The sequence below is a fragment of the Thalia democratica genome, chromosome 6 (genome assembly GCF_965202585.1).
Source record: "Thalia democratica chromosome 6, ktThaDemo2.hap1.1, whole genome shotgun sequence".
Classification (NCBI taxonomy): Eukaryota; Metazoa; Chordata; class Thaliacea; order Salpida; family Salpidae; genus Thalia; species Thalia democratica.
This window is the reverse complement of record NC_139170.1, coordinates 12,955,277-12,974,106: the sequence shown is the minus strand read 5'-3', so window position 1 is coordinate 12,974,106 and position 18,830 is coordinate 12,955,277. Positions and strand designations below refer to the sequence as shown.

Genomic DNA, 18,830 nt, shown 5'->3' with positions numbered 1-18,830 from the left:
GTTTTCAAAAGTTATATTAAAGAAAAAAACCATTAACTGATTATAATTCACCTAATTTTAAAATTCATAATTAAGAACTGATTTTAAATAAAATAACATATTCAGTCGTACAAGAAAAGCAAATTATCTTTGCCATTTGTTTGAAACACAAGAAATAATTACCAGTAGTCTTTTGATTTTTATAGCTCCGTTGAAGTGTGTTGAAAAGTGAAAACCCATTAAACTACAGAAACATGTTTTAGTGTAATAAAGAAATAATACTGTTTAATTTGTTATTACTATAACTAAATATAATGATTTTCCACAACAAAAAGTGTTCAAAACCATTTATTGTTTGTTTTAACTACATTATCTTAAGAGGTCTTTGCATGTTATGGAGCAATTTATGCAAGTTTTTAAGCTTAGAATAAAAATTTACAGGCTATAAAATGGTAATAGATAATCAACTACTATACAACGCTTGCGCTAGACTTACAAAAAATCTCATAGACAGTTATATGAATATATTTGTGTCTGAATATTACATTTTTAACAGTTTAATTTATTTTTGTGTTAAAACAGTATTCTGGTTATCTAAATGACAAGAATAAATAACTCAAGAATAGTAAAAACAGCTTACTTTAAGAACTCAACAAAGCATAAATTAAAAGAAAAAAAGAAACAATCAAGTAAATCTTATTTAATCTGAAAAATAAAGTTAGATTTAAGCAGGTTGATGTGAAAAAAAAATTAAAACAAGGAAATTAATTTGAAGCTAGATAAGTTAAAATAAAACGATTACAAAAAATATAATCTAATTAAAGCTATATAACCATTAAGTTTTTGTTAAGACAAAGTAAACTACAGTTTAATATAAAAACAATTTTGTTAACATTAGTTTGGTTTCAAAATAAACACTGATTAAAATAAATCTAAAAAACAAGAACTTTTTGGTAATCGGGTTAGAAATGATCAGGTTAAATCAGGTTGGAAATTATCGGGTTAGATATGATCGGGTTAGCAACGATCGGGTAAGAAAAGACCAGGTTAGAAATGATCGGGTTAGAAATGATTGCGGCTAAGAAATGAGAGTAAACCGCATGTAACACAAATTACTCAACCAAAGCTACTCAGTATACTGGTTCAACAAGAATTTTTTGTAACTAAAGTTACCCAAACACTAGACCACAACTTAGGACTCAAATATCTGAAGGAGTTTGGGCAAAGCCCTGTTCTAGGTTTTTTAACTACAAAATTGCGAATTTTGAATGTCTTGTATTGTGTGTATGAACCATACTTTCTGGAGTAAAACAACTGTGGTCAACCTCAAATCCTCTCAAAGTGTTTAGCATCAAACTTGCAAACTAAACACCTAAACACTAAAACTAAAATTTCAGAATACCAGTTTTCACAAAAAAAAAATTGTTGGAGTCAGGTGCAGGCTCGCGGCAAACATATCTTACAATTCTTTTTTGTATACTAACAACTGGCTTCAGATGACAACTAGCAGCGCCATTCTAAGCAGATATACAATAGTGGATGAGCAGATAGAAAAAAACTGACCATTTTCAAAGTACTCGTATCCAAATAATTACTCAATTTTAACATCATAAAACAATTTCTCGAAAGCTTAGATTTATGGTAGTTTATATGTGCCTTTCAGTTTAACTTGTCGTCTATACGGTATAGACTATACCACATCTAGATATTTATTGTTTTCTTTTTATTCTGCTCAATCACAAAATTATTTACTTTAGCATTGAATTCACCCTTTTTTGAAGTTTCTATTAAACAGCAAAAGCTAAGTTTAGCTAAAAACTTGATTTAATGCTAAATTTTTACGAGCGTTTACGATGATAAAGTAATATTAGTTGTTTACATACAGATTTTGAAGTTTTGATCTGAAGTTTTTGACTGTTTTTAAAAGTTTATTAATCGTTATATAACTTATTTAAAACTTTGTACTAGTTTTTGAATTAAATATTAATGCCTTACAAAATAGATTCAAAGTTTTGCGATTTTTGTTAAATAGTTAATGGTATGGTTTTTTGTTTAGTTATTTATTTTAAACCTAAACTATCATTAAAAAAGTTATAGTTTAAAGTTTTCCATAAAGGTAAACGATAATTTTGTTGTGTTATTGATAATATTTTGTGGGACGAAATATTTTTAAACCTTAATAGATTTTTTTGAACTTCATTTTGAAATGCTTTAAATATTTTTTTATAAAGCAGACCCGTAATTATTAAGGCTTCTATATTTTTGATTCAACTTTTTTGTCAACATTAGACGCTTAAAGACCTAAGTTTAAGTAACATTTACTACAGCTACAATTATATCGAACTGTTGTTACGGGAAAGTATAGTTTCAGAATTAGTCTAATTGGTAATTACAAAAATTATAGACCTTTTTTTTATTTTGGTGGCAAAACTTAAGTAAAATCATTCGAAGTATTTAAACTTTAGTAACTTGATTTATTAAAACTACAATTTAATTATTTGAAATTTAATTTGTAAATTGTTAAGTAAAACAATGTTTTATAACCAGAATTTGAAGAGTAAAACTAAAGTATTTTTTATTTTAAAAAGTTTTACCTTAATAAAATAATAAAAAACTTCTAAAGTTCAATTAAAGTCAATATATAATTAGACTTTTTTTTTTAAGTGTATATATATTAGGAAGTTTTAATTTGCTATTAGTTATTTGAAAGCTTTTAAACTGTTATTTAAAAACGTGAAAAAATAATTAACATAATTTTTTGAATGAGACCTTAATATTATAGATATTTAAAAAAAATTATAGATATAAATTTGACGTTAGTAGTACTAACATTTAATATAAGCCCAGCTTGAGCATATATTCCAGTTTCACAAGTTTTAGTTGCTATAGATTCTTAGTACACAATTTAGCAAATCTTAAAGTTTAAAGATATTAATAAGTGACAATGTCAAGATGTAACTTTATTGAAAAACTTAATATATAAATTTTTAGCCTATACTGACTTAAATTAAATTTTGGTATAATTTAAAAATTATTTAAATAAGCAGTGATTTTTTTTTACTTTAAAATAGAATTTCTTTAAAGCATAGTTTTTTATGGTAAAAAAGTATCAGTCACTCTGCCCTTGCAAAGATAAACGTTTTCTGGGCAAATTTTAATTAAAAAAAACTGTGATTAAGTAACTAATATAGATACTTCAAAAGTACATCTTTACTAAAACTACATAGTGAATATCTCTAAAACATTTGTTTACTGTTGTAGAGGGAAAAGTAAGACTGAGCTTCTATATCTTATATCGATTACTATTATTATCTAAACTTCTGTCATGGCCCCTAAGGTGCCTACTTGACCCAGTTTTGGAAACCCTGTATTGGAACATCAATATAGCATTGATAATACTAGTAATTGTAATGATAATAATAATCAACAAAGCAGTACTTTACAAAGTATTTAAGTAATAGCAGTTGAGATAAACTTCTTGTTGGAGTATAGTTAAATAGGTATATGCAAGGACTATTCCTTGGGCACAACAGGTCTCAAAAAATTTAATTTTGGAGACAAAGTTAATTTTAAATTCATTTATTTATACAAAGGCAACGACGTTTCACCCCTAAGGGATCTTCAGGTCTTATTCAATATATATATGGCATTCACATATAATGAATAAGGCCTGAAGATCCCTTAGGGATGAAACGTTGTTGCCTTTGTGTAAATAAATAAATTTAATATTAGGAGTATAATTAAAGAGTATTTTTGAATAATTGCAGTGTTATTATGTTTAAACACTGAATGGATTGACTTAAAACTGAGGAAATGTGAAAAAGAGGTTTTGTGTACTACTTATACTAATTTTGATCATTATATGCAAGCTTACCATTTAACCTAGAATCTTGAAATTTGAAAACATATGCCAAAAAATATTTTGACTTTAAAAAATACCTGTAAAACCCAGAATTTTAAAAAAATCACTCTTTAATACAATTAAATTTAAACAAAGTAAAAAAATAACTATTTTAAATTAAATAGCTTTTTTTTATGGAACTTAACATGTTATAAAACCAATTAAAGTAGCATTTCAGTATCTTATCTATATTTTTATGCAATTTTGATAATTTTATACATAATTGAATTTTCAAACAAAAGATAATCAACAAAGTTTATTCATTTAAGATTCTGGAAGAAAATTAGAAAATCTAAAAAAAATTCTAAAATTCCGGTGGCCACCCTAGGTATTTTCAGTTAATTTAAAATTGTTAGGTATTAAGCCTAATTAATGAACAGGCTATTAATAAATTTCCAAGCAAAAAAAAATTTTTGTAATGTTACAAATACTGAAGAAATTGACTTCAACTTCAGATATTATAAATTCATTTTTTTATAAGTACGTATAAAAATTTCATAAGTCTATGTAAAGTTTGGAATTAATTAGGTACATAATTAATTTTTTGTTGTGCAGTTATAATTACTAAGCTGATCAACTTCAAATTTAGATAGGATGAAATTGAGACCTTTAATTAAGTGCACATGAATTTTTATAGTTGAAAGTGCAGTAATTATGTTATAAAAAGTTTATTTTTTATAAAAACCTTACTTTCATCAAAAATACATGGCAATTGAGTTGGCCAACATTACTTTTGACAAAATTTCAAAAAAAAAGACTCGAAAGTTTAAAACTGTATATTCACTTGTTTTTAAATTTGGTCTTATTTTAGTATCAATAATTAAGCTATCAGTTGCTTATTAAAAAAAATATTAAAGTATTTTTTCAGATATAAGCAATTTTTTTTGAGAGTTTCATAGGCTTCTTTTGAAATGCACAAACTAAAAAAAAAATAAACTTTTCTTAGTTAAAATTTTTTTTAAATGTTTTTGGAAGAAATTTGTTTTTGTTTTTTTTTTACTCTCATGCAAAGTTGTAACTTGTGCAAAATTTACCCTTGGTGCAAAATTGTTTTTTCTGAAATTTTGTCTTTGTGCAATTTTGACCCGTTCCCAGATGGTTCACCTTGTTTTTAAAACTTGGTTTTATTTTGAAATGTTTTATCTTAGTTATTAGAGTTACTCAACAAAGTCACTTTTAAAATTTCAAGACTCAAAAGTTGTGAATTTATTAGGTTCTGCATGGAAGGAATAAAATATTTTTCACTAAATTCTATCTTTTCTTAAACTTTAAATCATTCTTCTCAATTTGTTTAAGTAATTCTAGTAATTATAATTTTCTACAAAATTTTTTTTTAAATAATGTTATTGTCTTTTTTAACTACCATTTTATACTTCTTTTAAAGTTTAATCACTAGAAAAATTTTATAATTTTTAAGGAGTTTTTTGAAGAAATTCAAGGTCTCAACAATAATAAAATGGAATTGTTTTCATTTAGTTTTTAAATTTTCTTTAAACTGGCAATTAGTTTATACTTTTAGGTTTTATTTTAGAGAAAATGTTAAATTTTAAAGCAAATTACTCCTTATTCTCTCAACAAAAATTTTTATATTCTGCTAACCAACGATTAATGTGGGTTACATGAACTATTTCTAATAGATAGGTGATTTTAGGATATTTATTATAAAATGAGAATTAATAAACAAAACTTCAAATCATAAAACATTCTGGAAAATAACATTGTTTAAAAAAACAACTGTTTAAAAATGTAAATGAAACCGGTATTCCATTACACTACAAAAATTGATTTTTAGTTTTATTTAAGCTATCATATAAGAGCTAATGTTAGTTTTTGTAAAAAATTGCCTTTGTCTTAAACTTGGCCTTAACTTTTTTTTTTCAAAAACAAAAGAAAAATTAGTTTTTTTCTGCTTTTGGTCATTAATTTTTAAGATTGTTTCAAATAAAAGAAAATTGTGAGGAACATATCTTGAAGAAACCTAAAGAAGATATTTTTTATAATTCTTGGAAAATTATTATAAAAAAGTGTTATTTACTTATTTTATTAAAAACTTCTTACAAAAGGCCTATGTCTCAAAATAAGTTATTATTTTATATTATGAAAATATATTTAAAGCTTTGAAACAAGGTTAATTTTATTTTTTTATAAAATAAATTGGTTTTAATCTGACCTTGAGTATATACTGTAAGATACTTTTTAAGAATATAATAAGTTCGATTAGTTTTTGAAATGTAGTCTGTTTTGTAAAAAATTTAGACAATAAACATAGAAGATAAAAATTTAAAAGGCATATAAATTAAATTTTAAGTATAAAGTTAACTGATTTTTTATAATTGATTTTATTCTAGCTACTCTATCAATAATATTTTCACAACAGAATTATATAAGTAGAAATGGCCACAGAAGTGTTAAAGGACGCTTATGAGAAGAACAAGACAGAGCTGCCAATAAACACAACAACCGGTATTCACACAGCCAAGCACACCCCTGAAGAGTGGATACAACACAATTATGCTAAGTACTACCAGTCATTCACCGACAGAGAAAATGCAGAACGCAACCAGCATGAGTCTCAGAAGCTTGCTAATGAAACACATGATCTCATGAAAAAGTTAGTAAAATTAGCAGAAGTACACAAAAAAGTATATATTTTTCCAGTAATTTCAAAGCCACATAACTGAGTTTTGTTACTGATGTTATTGTACTTACTGCAAAAGTTGATTGCTTTTTTGACACCAATTAGTAAATTTTATGTATTTAAAGTAGATAAAAATTTATATTAAAAAATGTACAAAATAAAAATGTTTTTTATACAATTTTTTTATTACATAGTTCTTTTTTGATTAGGTAGATAAACAATAGGTTTTCTATAATTTTTTTTAATGATTTTCCAAAATTGGTAAAGCATAATTATCAATTTTAAAAAGCAAGTTTTTTTTTATAATTTATATACAGCTCAAGCTATTTTTAAACATAAAAGATATACCACTATAAACTGTATGTATTATATGTTTTTCAAAAAAAATCTTTTAGTTTAGTTTAAAAACATTTTCAAAACACATGTACATAGCTTCGAAAACTGTTTTCTTTTTTTTTTTGATTTCTAAGCTAATGTTTTGTATCGATTAAAAAAATATATAGTCCAGCAGGAAGTACTTTTTTTAAAATGTGAAAATTGTAAAATTACTAACCTAAACAAGTAAATGTTTAATAACTAATAAATACAATCTCTAAATTTTTATGCACCTAAAATATTTTAAAAAGTAGTCAATCACAATTAGCTAAATGTTATACTTTTCAGACTAATAACTGATTGTAGCAGAAGATAAGTATACTTTTTTAAATATGTTAAGAGCTAAAATAGTTTCTTAACGTAATTCTTTAAGTTAGTACGACTTGTTTCCAATTTTACAATTTATTATACTGAAATAAAAATTACAGAACACAGAAAGACAGCACAAAAAAACTTGGAGAGAGACTACATGACATTGCATTCTGGAAGTTTGAGTTGCAGCGAGAAATTGAAGACATTTTGAAAGAAACTGACTTGCTTCTAAAACAACAAGTATTTACTTTTTTTTTGCATTTGATTACTGAAAAATTGTTTTGTTTAAGTTATTTGTTGTATATATTATCTGTTGCTACTTTTTTAATTACAAACGCAACAATTTGCTGATTTTAGTAAACAAAACTTATTAAATGTTTAATTATATATTTCCAAGCTAAATCTTCTAAATAGGTCTTAACTCTTGTATGTTTGATCATTATAACTTTTACTAAGTAATTGAAAAATATTCGGTAAAAATATGTTACATAGTAGTGTTTACAAAAACTGTAGATGCTAAATAAAGCATTCCTCTAAAGTCTATTACCAGATTTGATTGCTTTTTTTTGCAGGTTCGCCTCGAAAAGGCAAAGGATGCAACTCAAATTCCGCTCGAAATAGCTTTCGACAACATGAGGTGCAGGGACAGAAGGTACAATGCCGACCTTGTCAGGGATGCTGCTGAAATTGAACTTTTAAAGGTAACTTATGGAAGTAAAAACACTAAAAACTCAAAAGTGTGCTTATCATTAAAATACATAAGTATAGTTTTTTTTTAAATAGTATTGTTTTACTTACACTCTATGAAAATGAAAAAAGTTAAATAAATTAAGTGTTGTTTTAAAGCTAAAGCTTGTTGTATATATAGTTGTATAAAACTTAAAAATATGTGATTTCTTAAATTAGAAAAGATAAAATCTATTTAAAAACATTATCAAGTTTTATTCATGACTGTTATTAAGTTACTTATATTAAAAACTATTATAACTTATATAGGATCTATTTAATTATTTGGCAGAAAGATACCTTTTACAAAACTAATTAAATAGCTAATCAAAGAAGGGATGTTAATTTTTACTATTTACAGGAAATAAACTTAATCAAGTCTGTTCAAGATATTTTACAAAGAACCATTGACCAAACCAAAGCTCAAGTGGAGTAAGTTTTAATTTGTAGCTAAATAACCTTTAAAATATATTATACATCATTTAAAAAGTTATTGTATGGATTTAAAATTGTTTTATTTAACTTTTGTTCAAATTTTTTAAGCTAAAATTCACTCTCAAATTTCTTTATGGTAATTTTTTCAAAGTTTTAAAGGCTAACACAACGTAATAACATCCAAATGTATGTAATTTTTGTTTGGAAATGTATAAATATATTTATAACTAAATATTATTTTTTTTAATATTTTAATTTTTTTTTGTAAGTAATAGTTATATTTTTTAGTGGATGTTTTATTGATTCAACAGTTTTATTGTTGGACAATAGGCTAACACTAACAACAACATATTTAAGTTTTTTCACTAAGTAAACATTTCTAGTAATATTTGTACAAAGTTTTAAATTGTACTGATTTGTAGTTAGCGAGAGATAATGATAATAATTTTGTACTAACTTTATAACAATGTGTATAATCTTTAAACACATTTTTTTCTAAGGAAATATACTTTTAAAAGATTTCAGTTGTATTGATCCAGAACTTCTATTTTGTACTATTAAGTATACAATGAAATCAATACTAAATTAAGGCTAATCAAGTTCTAATATAGTTTTAGTTGTAAGGGTTTTTTACCCTTTATACACTACTATGTTTATCAAATAAATTTAAATGAATAAAAGCCTTGCCAAGTTATAATGTTTATGTATATTTTGAAATACTAAACAAATTTAAAATTGTGCTTTAGATTGACTCAATTTTTCCATTCATTATATTATATTTTTTTATTTTAATCATTAGAATGCACAATCGTCATTGTTATTGAATTTATAGTATATGTAGTGGGTTTCAAAAATCTGGAGTAAGTGTCGACAGTTTTTGCAAAAAAAAAGCCTAGAATTAGACAAATATTTAGAAGATAGTTGAAAATCTGGAATCTTAAACTAAAATCACTAAAAAAACCGGAAAAAATGGAATTTTAAACAAATTTTGCATGTAAAATGGTAAAATTTGATTATGTACAAAAAATCTGTCATGTACAATATTTTTTTTTTGATTATGATATATACTTTTTTATATTTTTGAGCAAATATAAAGTATAATTACAGTATCTTTGCAATATTTTTTACAACTTAATCCAGATTTTACCTTTAATATAATAATATAATATACAAAAATAATTTGTATTTTCAAAGACCTGGAAAAAGTATAGCAAATCTTGATTTTTTTTCAAAAAATCTTTGGCAACCTTGTATAAGCTTTCAAGTAATATTTTTTGGTAGTAATATATCAGTTATTGATATACTTAACAGTACAAAACAGAATGTTTTAAAAAACTACATATTTATAAACAAGCCACATTTAAATTTAGGCCTGATAGGTTTTGTTTAGAATGCGAACTAAAAGAGTACAAAATAACACACTTTTTCCCCAGTTTATACAGAACCTGTATGTTAACTGCACACTAATTTACAGGAGCCAAAACTTAAAAGTTTTTTTCTTAACCAAAAAATTAAATGTTATATCAAGAACTAATTACGTAGGTCAAGCAGAGTAGCTAAGCATAGATTGGAGCATGATTGGTCAGATAAAGTTGATGCCTACAGAATAGATGATAAGTGTGGCAGACTAAATAACGAGTCAACTGATATCCAGTACTACGCTGACTCTGCTAAGTTTGAAGAAAAGTTAGTGCTTGACACTATTGTAATACTGCTTTTATTTATTATGTATTTGTTTGAAATTATTTTTTGTAAATATAAAAAAATAGTTCATAAGACAAATAAGTTTAAATAGTTTACAATATAAAGAGCCACAGCATTGAGTTTTGTCTATTTATTGGCTATTACGCTCGTAACCTTAATCGTAATTATGAATAACAAATTTATCAGATACAAATTTTTTAGAAAAATGAGTATGAAAATAAGTTTTGTTATTTAAAACAATTTTAGTTAAAAGTTTTTACTATTTAGGTAGTTTTTATCTAAAATTCAATTATTTTAGTAAATTTAGTTAAACTCTTAAAGGTCAGACTTGCTAAACCAATAAATTTTCAAGCTTTTCCATCTTTATCTAAATGTTAAACTTAGCTTTTAGTTAGTTTTAATATGTGTAATCAATTTAGACGATATGGTAAAAATGTTAAAGTAAATTTGAAAAGTTTTAAGTAAACATGTTTTTCTACTATAATAACGCTTTAATATTTTTTTGAAGTATGTTAATGTAGCTTGATCTATAAAATTTAAAAACGATGCTTTATAAAAAGTATTTGACCATAAAAAAGTTTTAAATTTACTTAACACCTTATCCTCAGTTTTATTTTAAATTAATAATTAAAAACTAAAATGAATTAAAAGTTCAGTTGTTTTCGAGGTCGTAACTTACTTAATAATAGTTTTATTTCTTATTGAAAAAATAGTTTAAACTTAAAACGTCAAATACAATTGAATAAGTTAAAACAGTTTATTATTAATAAACTGTATTTTACTATTAGATCATTTGTGAGACAACCCTTTTAATTTATTTTTGTTTTTATTTTAGTTAAAACGATTTAAATTTTATAACATTTACATATGTGTTAAAAAACAGTCGTAATATTATATGCTATTTGTGCTTCATTAGTTTTTAATTCCAAACAAGTGTGTGCTTCATGCGCAAGTTTGTTTTAAAACTATCCCCTTAAGTATATCATTCGAACAAACCTGCCAGCTCGAGCACTCCCGAGACGTGGGCGCAGTTCACGCACGAGAACATCGTTCATGCGGAACGCGAGAGGATGGCGAGCATCAACCTGAGGTCGCTGATCGACAACGTGCTGAACGACACAAGCAACGACATGCGTCACCAGTGCAACCTCACAAACACCACCCTGCAGCAGAGGGTCGATGAGGTGAACGGCGCCAAGGTGAAACTGCAGAACCATCTCCAGAAGGTTGTTTGCTGGTGTTGTAAATACACGCAGTTTAGTTTGAACACACTAAAGCAGGGCTTCCCAAACTTTTTTTGCAAATTGCCTCCTTTAAAGAAATTAAAAAAGCAATGACCCCTTCAACAAGATTACTCATAACCTTTTTTTTTTTTTTTGTTTTTTAATTTTCATATGCAACTCGAGAATATCTAGTGTAAGTTTTAATTTATGACCTCATAGCCCCCCTGTGGCTCCTTTACTGCTCATGGGCCCCCCTCTTACCCCTTTGCTGCTCGTGGCGCCCTGAGTATCTGTCATGGCTCACTTTGGGAAACCCTGCACTTAAGTTTTAAGTGTTGTATTGTGGTATCAAAAAAGTTATCGAGCATATTTTTTAGTAAATGAAGCAGTTTTTCAAACTTAAATATAAAAAAAAAGATAAAATATTTTCAGGAAATGATTTAGCATATATTATTGCCATTGTATTTTTATTATAGTCGAAAATAAATAGTTTTAAGTGACGCTCGTTCAAAATTATCCCTTCGTGCAAAAGTGACGCCGTGTAAAAGTGACACCCACCCATATATGCAGTTTTGCTGTATGTAACAAATTTTAAAAAATGGTAGTTAGAAATGTGTCCTTTGAGAACAAATACTTTATGAGTAAACTTTATTTAAAGAAGAAACAAAAGTGCTTTAATTTATTTTTCAAATGGTATTAAATTATTATAATGAGCAGTAGTAAAAATATAACAAGTTTAAAAGCTTAAGTTTTTTTTTTAAATGAAGTCAAACATTTACCTATTTCTATTCACAAAAGATGTTATAGTGAGTAAAAAAGTTTGGAATATTCTAAATCACTTAGTTTAAATACAAATAAAAAGTCTTAAAAAACTTTATACAACTACACCAGACAATCGAAGAAATAGGCAACCAGGAAAAGAACATCAAAATGCTGAGAGAGGCCATATTTGCAAAGAGGGCGCCAATGCAAGTGGCCCAGACCAGGCTGGACCACAGAACGTACCGACCAGGAGTTGAACTTTGCAGGGACCCCGCCCAGTACAGGTTTGTTGTCAAGCTTATGGTTAAAATGTATACTGGTTGCGTGTTTATTAGTTATTAACTTACTTCTGAAAAAGTGTTGTTTTTATAAACTGTTATTTCGAACAGCAAATATATAATAAGTTCAATAGCTAAAGTAATAACGTATACAGTAAATAAAGCTGAGTTTTTATATAAATTAGGTTAGGGATTTCAGAGCACGTCTTATTGCGATATAGCCGGGCGTTCTTAGTTCATTTCTGTGAACGAAATGTTTTGAATACGTTTGTTTTTAAATCAGCTTAAATCTTAAGGGGTACAGTCTAACAATACACCTTGAAAAATATAAACAAACTTTTGAAATCATATAAACTTTAAAGAATAATGTTTACACACCTTTAGCAACCATTTTTCTGATTCATGCTCGCTTTTCTCCTTCATAAGAGCAATTCAAACGATATCTTTTTCAACAAATAGAGAAAATAATGTTTTACTCTGTAACCCACAACACTTTCAAATAAGCTGCGAAATACTGCGTCGTGTTCTAATTGGCTATTCATTTGGAGGTGTTTTTATTTTGTCCAAAATATATTTATTTTTTCGATGCAATACTCAAGTTGCAAAAGCTTAAACGTTTACAGACTTTTTCCATAAACTTATGAAAAAAAAGTTTCTTAAGTTTTTATGCTATAACAAAGTAAGAAAAAAAAGCAAACATGTGCTCAAAAATTGTAATTTAAAACACCTAGAAGTTATGATTTCAATTATACCTCAAAGCTCTCCTACCAGAATTAATGTTGAACAAAAAGTCAAATTTGTACATTTTTGTTCAGTTTTATAGCGATTCCTAATAATAATCTTGAGTTTTTAAACTATTGAAATCTAACTTTTCTCAAACTGGTGTTTTTATACAATCAAGTAAACAAATTCTCACTGAAACGTTCAGGATTGTCACCGAAGTCGGAGAGCTGACCGAGTCCATCGAGCTGCTCCACACCCGCCTCGCCGAAGCGGAGAACTCGCTGAGGGCCCTCGAGGACACGAGGTTGTCGCTGGAGAAGGAGATAGCTTGCAAGAAGAACAGCATCTTCATCGATCAGCACAAGTGTCTCTCCTACCGCTCCAGGTGGCCCAGCGTGACCAGAATGGCCGGTTACTGATCCGCTTCCCGGGACAACCACCTCTCGTTCGAGTCCTTTCTCTCGTAATGTCTCTCTCGTATTTTCAAGGTGGTTGAGGTTGAGCCATAGTTGTGTGTGTTTGTTTTTTGAAGTATTCACTTTTGCACTGTCACCGTCCTTTAATACTGTGAGTATTTTCATTGTAAACTTTTTTTAAAATTTAAAAGGTTTTTTTAAATGACATTTAATTCCTTCTTCACTGTTTGTTGATGTTTTTGCACTAAGAGGCTATGTTTTAAGTGAAAGCCAATTTTTTTTTGTTTTGTAATTTTGTTGATAATTTTATGTATTCTGATAACTGTTTAGTATTCATAAGTGTGTAATTTAATTTGTAAAAGTGTTCAGTATACCTGTAAATAGCATGTTATTGATTTTAAAACTCTAACCGGTTTTCCTAATTGAAGTACAAATAAAACTTTGCAAAATGTATTTAATTTAGTTGTATACCATCATATATTACATTATATATACTAAATTCTATACGAATTATTATATTCAAGTAAAGATCATTCAACGACTATGATAAACTTGACTGTTATATTGTAGTTTATAATAATTTTAAAGGTGGGTGATTTTGGCTATCTAGAAGTAATCAATAGTAAGGGGCGAAAATTTAAATAGATGATTAACTAGTTAATGGAAGGTGTTTAATAAAGGATATGGGTAATATCATTTCAAATTTTTGCCAAATGGGCGGTTATAAAAATGATTTTAGAGTACCATAAGTAAGCAAATCTTTTTTTTCTGAAATACATCTTTGTGCTGAAAATTGAAATTCAAATATTTACTGTAGTATACATAGTACATATATAGTATTTATAATACTATTTGTATTAAGTAGATAACTAATTAATTTTTTTAACTTTTTCAAGTAAAAAGATTATAGTTGCTTAAAAGGTGTATACAAGAGTTATTCGTTACAAAGCATTTAATAACTTTAATTTTAGTTAAAAAAATCATATTTTGTATAAAAGTTTCAACAGTCTTTAATTTGTATTAATTTTTACAATAGTTTATATTAACTTAGAAAAAGTTATGCTTGTTTCTGTAAACAAATTGATTGAAATATAAGAAACACATTCTATTGCCCCTGAAAACATTTATAAGATTAAAAAAAAAATCATTAGCTTCAAAAATGATTAAAGTACTTTTAAAATAAATTTTTCATCTATGAGTAGTTACAGAAAACGGTTTTTTTTTTACTTAAACTAAGATTAAAAAAAAACAAAATTTATTAGTTTACATGTTTCTTTTAGATAAATTTAATAAAAACTTAAACTAGGTTTTAAACTTTTGAAAAATTTTTAGGTAAGTTATGCTTAATAAAAAATTGGACTCACGCTTGATTTTACAGATATTTAAGACAATTTAAATACAAAAATCTTACAATAAATTTATATACCATTTGCAACTAAGTATTTAGAGGTTACTTTATATTTTGATTTTACAAACGTTTTCAAAACTAAACTACTTTTAAAAAATTCCTTTAACATTTACCACTTGGAGATGAAACTAGTATAGCTTTGAAAACGTTTGTGAAATATTTTGAGTAATCTTTATATTCTTAACTGCAAATGGTATATAAATACGTTTAAAAACCTTTCTGTAACAGTACTTATAATAATATTTTAAGTTATGAAGTTCTAAATTACTTACTTTAATATTTGAAAGTTAAAATTTCTGGTTAAGTTTTCCCTATTCAATTTTTCAAGGAAGTCAAAAATTTTTCATGATGTTTTTGAAGTAAGTTGTTATAGATTGTGATTCTCAAGCTTATGGTTTCAATTTAAAGCTGTTGTACAAACGTTCAGCGTGTAAAAAAATATTAAAATCTTTAATTTTACAACAAAGTGAAATTAAACACAGGTATGAAACAACTTATTTTGCAAGTACTTCAACCATAGAAATTTGCGCATTTGTTCAAAAACTAAATTTTACTTGAGCTTACTCAGGAGTGGCAACATTGCATTTTATGCAAGCACAAAATTACAAAACGATTTCTTTTATTTTTAGCTATTACAAATATAAAACGAAGAAATAGTTAATGACTACTTAGTATCCTGAATTTCCTTTTTTGAATGAAGTTTATCAATACATATTTTTTATTGAAAATTAAAACTACATATTTTATCAACCCATGTACGTTTTACACTGGACCCTAGTACTCCAAACAATTTAGACGGACTTTATTATTGGTAAGAGTTTTATTTTAAAAATACTTTTTGATGTTTATTTATATGTAAAAGGAAAACTGGTAGCTTATAAGAGTGGGTTAGCCATTATAAAAAAGCTGAATTATAAGTAGGTATTGTAGAACATTAAAAAAGTGCCTTTTTAATTTCTATAAACTGCAAGAAAGGTTGTGTTTTAGCCTACTTTAGTACAAAACACACTTTATAGTTCCTCTTGTTGTTCAAAACAAGTTTAAAATGAATTACTTTTGTATTTTGTTCGTATTACAGTCTCATAAAAGTCATTTAGTCATTTAACTTATATTTAAGCTTTTTGAACTTTATTGAGCTTTTAAAAAACTGTTGAGTTTTGAAATTCTTTCAAAAAGTTTGAGACAAAAACAATGCTATAAAGATTTATGTAAGGTACTTACTATTTTAAAAAGTTTTGAAATTTTTGAAAAAGACTTTACTTGAGTTAACAGTAGACGAATTCGACAAATGTCTGTACAAGCGAAAACAATTGGTTCCAAATGCATTACAGTTTTAGTACATAAACATTTTAAAATAAACTTATTTTAGTTCTTAAGCCCTTTTTTCCGATTAAATTCAACTACTTGACTGAATTTATTTTGAAAGGTAGAAGAAAATATAGCAAAAAAAAACTTTAAACAGTTTCATAAAAGTTAAAGTGTCTGCTGTTAAAGAAAAATGATTTAGAAAACTTAAAATAAACTGTTAAAAAAAATTATTACAAATAATTTACTTGTTTAATATTCTATGAAAAAACTTTTAAACCCAATAGTTTGTATCAAAAACTAAGTCAGAGTGATTAATTCTAATCGAATGTGAGTGTTATACTTTTGAACACCTTAAAATTTTTAGCACCAAATGTCTAATCTAAACTAATTACAAAACAGCAGCTTAAAACATGAAAAGTAACCTGGTTCTCATTTAAGTTTGTAACGTGATGTTTTCTTAAGGGAGTTTTTTTAAACTGATTTTTTTTTTATGGCTGGCTATTTTTAATAATTTATCAAAATTTTTTATGTAAATAAGTTATAATAGTTAAAGCCAAAAACTTTTAAAAACAAATGTACACTTTTTAAAATAAGTTTTAACAGAACGAACTTAAAATAATTGAAACATAAAACAGACTAACCAGTTGAAACTAACTAGTTAAAAATATTAAAATAAAAATTCCTAAATGTCTTTTTCATAATTACTATAAAGTGTTTATTCAATAGCTAGTTCAGTAATAAGTTTTCTGGAAAACGCTTTATTTACTAAACACATGAAAAAAACAAATGACACTATATCTTACTTCTATTTTATTATTAAATTTAAAAATCTGTAGTTTTTTTTTGAGCTTTAAAGACAATTTTGTTAAGATTTAAAATCAGTAGAATTCTTAGCTTTTGACAAACATAATCTTTTTCATTAAAAAAAAATATTTAAAACGAATAACGAAAAACACTAAAACTTATTAAAACCTTGCTTGAAAATTTTATGTTTTAAAGTTAATTTATAAATATAATTATAGTTAATTTTAAAGATTTAAGATAAAAGCTTTTTTTTTAGTAAAACTATCATTAATAAAATAAATAAAAATTTAAGCAGTTTTAAAATAATATTTTAAACTCTTATTTTTAATCTGCACTATAGAAAAAGTCATAGTGTTTAAAAAATCAAAATCACAATTTTCAATAAAAACACTAAATAAATGTATACCAGTTTAATACATAAGAAAAAAATGTTATAAATCGTTAAATCTAAATAAAAAAAATTTTATCAAAAAAAGCTAAATAGTTATTTATTGACTTCGTAGGTAGACAACTGTTGGATATTGTAAAAAACCGCAATTATTACTTGAATAAAAAGTTATGAAATTTTAAACTGTGTTGAACTAGAAAAATTATTTTGATGATTTTAATTTCCATAAGATAATAAAACCTTTGTATAAGTTATTTTTGCGTACATTTTGGTTCCTAAAAAACAGCAACAAAATTAAACCTAAATAACCAAAAAAAAAAAGTTTTAATCCAAATAACACAAAAACTAAATTAAACTGTTAGACAAAAAGTATTTTATATTATTATTTGAAAGTTTTATCTAAGTAAAATAACACTACACTAAATACAATTTTATTGTTTTCCTTTTAAGTATGATACATTTTTTTTTATAGAAGAGTAAAAAATTAACTTGTAGTCAAACTGTTAATTTTTTAAAATTAATAACTATAATTTGTTTTAAGTTTAACAAAGTTATACAGTAATTTTTAGGTAGTAAAGTGTTCAGAGTTAAAATGTTTTATTTAATTTTAGGTGGTATTAAAAATTGAGTGTATCAAGATTTTTGAACCAGAATTTTTTTTTTTAAAATGTTATGTATATTAAATACAAAAAGTTCAACATTTAGTCATAATTTAAGCTCTAAGTCTAAAATAGCAGAATTAACATGCTATAGTTAAAATGATAAATTTAAAATCAAAATTTGTTATAAGTAGTTTATTAATTAATGTAAATTGATATAAATAAGTTATTAATTTTTTCTTTTCCATCGAACTAGTGTTAAATCTGTAACTATCTACGTAAAAGTTTAAAAGATAAAAATAAAAACTCGAATTTATTTTTTTTTAAAGGTTATATTAGTTAAATTATAAGCAAAACTCACAATAACCTTAATGTTAAAGATTTAATAGTATTTAAGCAAAAAATACATACCTTTTTTTATGACATATAACCGATTACAGCTTTAAGTTAGCTAAACAAATATAACAAGCCAAAGTTTCCCATAATATCTTTGCCATGTAAATTTCTCATGATACACAAAAGGGTTGATTTGACGATAAGTTGACTTTTGCAAACAATCTTTATTGCCAAGATAATGATAAGAGTTTAGCTTTTACGATATGATACAAATTTGGATGAATGAAGCTTATTACTACTTGTAAGTCCGATTTGTGCATAAAATTATACGAAGTGCTTGTATTAGCAAAACTCTCTCACGCTAATACTAACAAGATATCATTTATTGCGTTCTTTAAAAAGTTTTTCAAGCTACTTTTATATGATAAAATTCATAAAAGTAATATATAAGCAATGTACTCTGGTTTTAGTCAGAAATTTAAAAAAAAACGAAGGTTTAAACTATTTACAATATC

General features: G+C 25.6%; 1 protein-coding gene across 1 annotated transcript; it reads left to right on the top strand.

The window, feature by feature from the left end:
- The first annotated feature begins 6,273 nt into the window (after positions 1–6,273).
- Positions 6,274–13,879, top strand: LOC145838188 (tektin-4-like). The gene is made up of 8 exons (XM_082945748.1): positions 6,274–6,491; positions 7,322–7,445; positions 7,778–7,906; positions 8,293–8,363; positions 9,909–10,052; positions 11,074–11,296; positions 12,185–12,339; positions 13,262–13,879. The coding sequence occupies exons 1-8, from the start codon at positions 6,274–6,276 to the stop codon at positions 13,473–13,475; spliced, it is 1,278 nt and encodes a 425-aa protein (XP_082801874.1). The 3' UTR covers positions 13,476–13,879.
- Positions 13,880–18,830: the final 4,951 nt, after the last annotated feature.